The sequence below is a fragment of the Lithobates pipiens genome, unplaced genomic scaffold (assembly GCF_037356315.1).
Source record: "Lithobates pipiens isolate NorthernLeopardFrog02 unplaced genomic scaffold, aLitPip1_a1.2 Scaffold_8, whole genome shotgun sequence".
NCBI classification, from domain to species: Eukaryota; Metazoa; Chordata; class Amphibia; order Anura; family Ranidae; genus Lithobates; species Lithobates pipiens.
In genome coordinates this window covers 512,640,167-512,646,166 of record NW_027507903.1, presented here as the reverse complement: position 1 = coordinate 512,646,166, position 6,000 = coordinate 512,640,167, and the positions used below count along the sequence as shown (strand labels likewise).

The 6,000-nt window shown below is 39.9% G+C and overlaps 1 protein-coding gene across 1 annotated transcript in view; it reads right to left on the bottom strand.

Moving 5' to 3' along the window:
• Positions 1-421: 421 nt before the first annotated feature.
• SHISAL1 (shisa like 1) overlaps positions 422-6,000 on the bottom strand; it is a 219,263-nt gene continuing 213,684 nt past the window's right edge. The window contains exon 5 of the mRNA XM_077469381.1: positions 422-5,777. Within this exon, the coding sequence (XP_077325507.1) occupies position 5,777 (1 nt within the window). The 3' untranslated portion in view covers positions 422-5,776. The remainder of the gene's footprint in view (positions 5,778-6,000) is intronic.

The following is a 6,000-nucleotide window of genomic DNA, read 5'->3' as shown; positions in this document are numbered from 1 at the left end:
AGGACAGTCCATTTTAAACATATATTTTGGTCCCCTGGTCACATGATGTATGATGCTAGCAAACTCTCTTTTCCAGTAAGATCCAAGGCATACTCTATGACTAACAACCCCAACTACTCTGGAACCTTCCTCCCGGAGATAAGCTCCAACCACATCAATCTTCTGTTCCACTTTCCAGTGAGAGTGCCTCCATGGCCAATAGGAGCATTCTTATTGGATGGTGATATTTTTAGTTTTTACAGAAGCCAAGACCAAATTTCATATGTTGGTTTGAATTTTTAACATCAGACACACAGTCCCTTCTGGAAAATGCCAAGTAAACAAATTGTCAGACTCAACTTGACCTGAGAGCAGGGTTCTGGGTACAATGCCAGCATTTTATGTCACCCATCTGTTGGGGTATATCTTGCACTGTAATCCATTCCGACCCATTGGATGCTTGACAGTCTACAGGTATGTGAAGGTTTTAACTTATCCAGGTGATGGTCTGTTTTATAATGCATCAAAATAATCAGGTGTCTCTGTGTTAGATCTTAATAATCAATGTGATTTTGCAGAAGTGGAGATTTTTCAAAATGTGTGTTTATTTCAGGTGAGATTCTAGTATCAAGAAAAGCTTAAGGATAAATCTCATGGAATAATAGTTTTTTTTAGTGAAGGGGCAGAGCCTAATACTCTTCTTGGTCCTCACGGCTGTCCAGGACCCTGAACCTTATGGGAAACATCACCTATCCCTTGCATATTCATCGCAGGCAAAGCCTGGCCTCTCAGCTGAACTATTTATGTAGCTGGTCTATGATTTCTGTATATATTCATATAGAAAATCTACTAGAGGGCACATAATGCAGTATTTCTAGTCTTTGTATCCTTAGGTGGATTGTCCTAGGACTTGGGGGTGGTAACAGGAATGGGTTGCCTGAAAAGCCAAACTTGGTCACATTCGTGCTATGGGAATGCGGAGATCTACCTTCCAACATTATATCTGGCAGGGTATCAGATTCACTATATAAGGTACTTTAAAATCTTGTTTTTTTCAATTATTAAATTGGGAGGTGGGGTCTATAGGTCTACTCCACACCCACCAATTTGTACTGTGCCCAAAAATACTTGATAAATGCCCAACCTCCAAAAGAACTTCTCAATCTTTTTGACTAAGGTACCCTATTCAGCATCAGCCAAGTTGTCAGATACCTGCTGTAAATTTCTTTCGTTTCAATGTAAATTTTATTTATGTATTTCCAAACCCTGCACAAAGAGACATTATGAAAATGTGTTTGTTTTTGCTGTGAAAGACAATCCTACTTCAGCATCTCCTCAACAAATAAAGCTCCCCAATATTTGTGAACTGATAAAGAGGTCCTTTGAGCCTCTTACCAGTTCTACATAGCTCCCCCCAAGAACCACATTCCCCTGACCTGAGGTATAAGCTTCTATCAGGACCAAGGGGGATTTCTAGTAGATTCTGCAGTCTCTCATTTAACAAATTCATAGACTGAGGAATTTGTCCCTGGCTGGATGAAGGCAAAAGGATTGCACGGTTTGAAGGCAACTTTAGTGATCAGGTAAAAGTTTCCAAACAATGGACAATGAATGGACTGTTGACCTGCCATATTGGTTGTAGCCTATTAGACCTCTTTTGTACATCTTAAAGTGACTTCACAGCTTCATATACACTTGGCAATCACTGATGTAGAGAAGAAATTATATACCAACCAAGACAATCTCATTTGAATGTCTGGGTAGATACAGATATCAAGTCTTGTTCACATTTTATTCTAATATTAAAAGCCAACTCCAAAGAACACATTTAGTAGCAAGCTATAGGAATAGCTAGACATCCACTGTTCAGCAAGAAATTATAAACGTAATGTTTCAGCATATGACCCCAAATGTTACTGGCATTCCTGAGTATGTTTTAAACCACACGATCCAATGGAAACTGTGTGATCTGAGTCAAAAGCAGACCCAACCAACTTTAATGAATAGAATCAAGAAGTTTGGAAAATGTATTATGAAAACATCTGTAACTTTTGTTCCAAGTGGACATAACCCGACCCTATGTACTGTATTTTACTGATCATTTTAGCCTTGACTGGAGTTCTCCTTTAAAGTGAATACATGGCGGACTGCCCTATACAAGGACACTTTTAGTGATTTCTGGCTCCTGAAAGACAATTATATCCAGCATGCTGGTAGAAGGCTGTGGCAGATACCACAGACTTTGGATGCGCTTGTCATTACCTGTAGATATTCCAGTGATTGTAAGTGAATCTTAAATCTTTGTAGAAAAGCATAAAAAAACACAAAGCTCTTCTTAATGCATATACTTGCGTGGAAAACATAAAAAAAAAATCTCATTTACTTTCACCAGAAGCATATCTGATGACAATGAGTCATAATACACAAGTGGTGCTAATATATTTAGAATCTCCATGAAAATATATGTATATAAACAGCAAGTTGTAAAGGAACACTCATGTATTATAACGATATTGAGTTCCCTACTTTAGATTATAAACATTTACTAAGTCACCTGTATGTGTTCTACAAAAGTACTTGACATGTGACATCATAAAGTAACAGGACTCCTCACTGGCTCTTAAAAAATAAAATCCAATTAAAAAATAAGTCAAATAATTAGTCTACCTTTAACTCCACTTTACAAATTTGCCCCACCCTCTGAAGCAACTTTCCGAATGTAACTGTAGAGTAGGGCACAGAGGCGGTCCATTGTAACTATCTCTTAGGCCACTAGATGTCCCCGATAGCCAGGAGTACGGCTATGGGAGTGGTTGAGGTTGAATACCAGCCGTGCCCTGCCATTAGTGGGGCAAGGGATTTTGGACATATATAATATATATTGGTGAAAAGCTAGAGATAATTATTCGTTTCTCTGTGAGTGGATCAGCCTGGACCTTCATTTAGGCAGTTGGGCCTCAATTTTTGTAGCTAACCCTGGAGGGGGGGGGGGGGGGGGGTTGAAGAGTTGGGAGTAGCACAAAGACTTTATGTATCTTCTGGAACTACTTGCACCCCCCTGTAATTGGCTGCTGAACTCTGGGACACCCTCTTGCAAGTGATAGGTCTCCCGTTTCTCATCTCAGTCCATATCTCTCTGTACTATGCTGTACCCTTAATGCTGAGTGATGACACCTTCAGGGGTACTTGCTCAAGTACCAGAGTGGGGTTTGTTGGTGTTAGGCCTTAAACATGTGTGCAGAGGGCTGTCAACAGCCAATCAAGCCAAACCATGACTGGTCACACTGTAGCTGTCATCACATACAAAGGAGAGTATGTTAGTTCATCTCAGAGGCTCCATGCTCAAGATATGCTGCTAAAGACAAGGTAACTATCCCTGGGTCTAGGTATGAACAAGTTAAAGAGCCAATGCACTTTCTTGCTAAACAACATACCACATCCTCCAGATGTCAGTAAGAGTTGGTTTTAGTCTGGCCTATGTATTCGACTATCCCATCATGCATTGCAATCTTGATACATATGTTGGGCTAAAGACACAGGTGGCTACTACTGTTTGGGGGTCACTTTTCCCAACTAGGGTTCCACCAGGGGTTGCCAAGGTTTCCTTGAGCAATCATGAATTGATATTTTTTCTGACTGCTTATTCCTTCCCACTGCAACATGGGGCCAGTGATGCCTCTCTGGCAAGTGTATACTGTCGCCAATGATCTTTTTACCTGTCTGAAAGGGGGCACTTCACCACTAACCACCAATGTAAGAGGGCTCTTTCAAACTGTACACCAATATAAAGAAGCCCTTCCCTCTTGATCACCAATGTAAGGGTGCACAAATTAGAATGTAATGAAGCACATCAATGCCAACCAATAATGTAAAGCCGCATGACACTGACAATGTAAGGTTCTCTATTGACCACTAATGCTACAGTTTTCATTGCTACAGGTTTCAAAGGGATGCTACAGTCTCCATTGTCTGTGATTACTTCTTATACATTATCAGTTTTATTTACTGTTGAAAATAATGTTGTTGTATAGAGCGGGTATTTTTTACTATATCTACAACTCACCGATAATGCTAATGAAATATGAGCTGTAGATATAATTTTAAGCAACGTTCACGAGGGCTTTATGATGTCTTTTAGCTCATGCACCTGATTACAAAGCAAAATGAGAGAGGATACAACCACTGTTTTGGCTCTGCGCAGGGTGGACAATGTATACCTAAGTCTTTCTTGCATTTCAGGTGTGTAGTTATATTAGGAATGTTGCTACTGAGGGAGGGGGAAGATTGAATAAGTACATTCAATAATCCTTTAAAATGGCCATTATACACCCATGAATTCTATTTTGTTCTGCCAGTTAGTCCTTGGTGCTGTAAACCTCTCCATATTACATAGCTGTTTTGCTGTAAAGACTGTAATACTTTTTTTAAACTTTTAGTTTATTAACATTTTTAGTAACACATAAAGGTAAATGTTCTTATTCTATGTGTCACAGCCCTGCCTCTTGACATATGTCCAAGTTCTTTATGTGAACTCCAAGGAGGTATAATTATAAAACCAGGTATTTATGGATTAATTAAGAGAGAGAGGAAGGGCGGGTGGGCTTCATCAGTTTACTGCTGCTCTTTCACTATCCAATCACAGACTGGGAGCAGGCCCTCCATGTAGTGTACTTGGAGGTCCAGTGTATAGGACATACAGTTAAACACGGGTCACAAGACTGGCTGCACAGAAGAGAAAAGAACATAGTCTTGATATTGTTGCCTTGTTCACTGTCAAATTGCAGGCTAGGGGGAGATCTTAGACTTGCTGTAATAAAGACTACAATGCAGTGTGTAAGGAGGTCTACAGCAGGGGTCTCCAAACTACAGCCCTCCAGTTATTCAGGAACTACAATTCCCATCATGCCTAGTCATGTCTGTGAATGTCAGAGTTTTACAATGCCTCATGTGACATGTAGTTTCGCAACAGCTGGAAGGCCGCAGTTTGCAGATCCCTGGTCTACAGTCTAGGACCTGCCCTTGTTTGGCAAGGAGGAAAATATACATTGGACGTTGAAGATCTGTGCATTTAGCAAATAGCAATCTGCCCAGATTTCAGATTTATACCTACAATATTAAACTGTAAGAGCTGCAGTGTAAGAAACCCTCAGTGAGACCACAGTGCCTCTCATTCCTGTGTTTTCCCTAGACTTTTAATGTACCACCCAGTGCAATTACTTATTCTTTATGCCCGATTGGCAATTTCAGCTAGTGTGCAGAAAAACATAGCCATCCTTTATGATGGTATTATGAAATGTTCATAATTCTCTATTACCTGAAGATGCTCTCTTTTACCTGGAGGTCTCCTTTAACATCAGTATAATCTACTTTATACACCACTACCTCATAATATATACCTTTTCAGTAAAGCACTGAGGCCAGCCCATACATATTGTCACACATAGACTAGATATTTGACACTGAATCGACAGAGAAGGCAGGGAGTCTAAGCCCCTGCCATTGCTTTTATTAAATGGTCCCATTTTCTTCTTTCTTGTCCGCTTTGAGACCACGCGTATTCCTTGTCGACAGTCCATTTAAAAAATAATCTTCCCACACTAGAAATAAAAATATTGCTTACAAACAGCTAAGAAAGTATGCGCAAATGACCTTAAAAGTCAGTCTCGCTGAAGCGCCTTTAGCGCGGTTCCAGAAATGTCATTCCACTTTTAGTCCTTCTTGTGCCATAGTTGGCATTCTCATCACACACTCTTCACCTGGGTGATAATCTTCTCCTGTCTTTAGGCACTGAAGTTATTCTACAAGAGAAGGGAAGAGAAGAGGTCATTAGAGGTTTATTGCTGGTTATGGAATGCATTGAGGAAAGCACTCTATACACTTGTGCACTAACAGTCAAGGTTATTGCCCAAAATAATAAAGAGCTTCCTACAAAACTGGATAACTGGAATCTGTTTGTAAATAATAAGGGAAAAAATACTGTTGAGGTTAAAGAATAAGAACACCTTTCTGAAAAGTTAACTG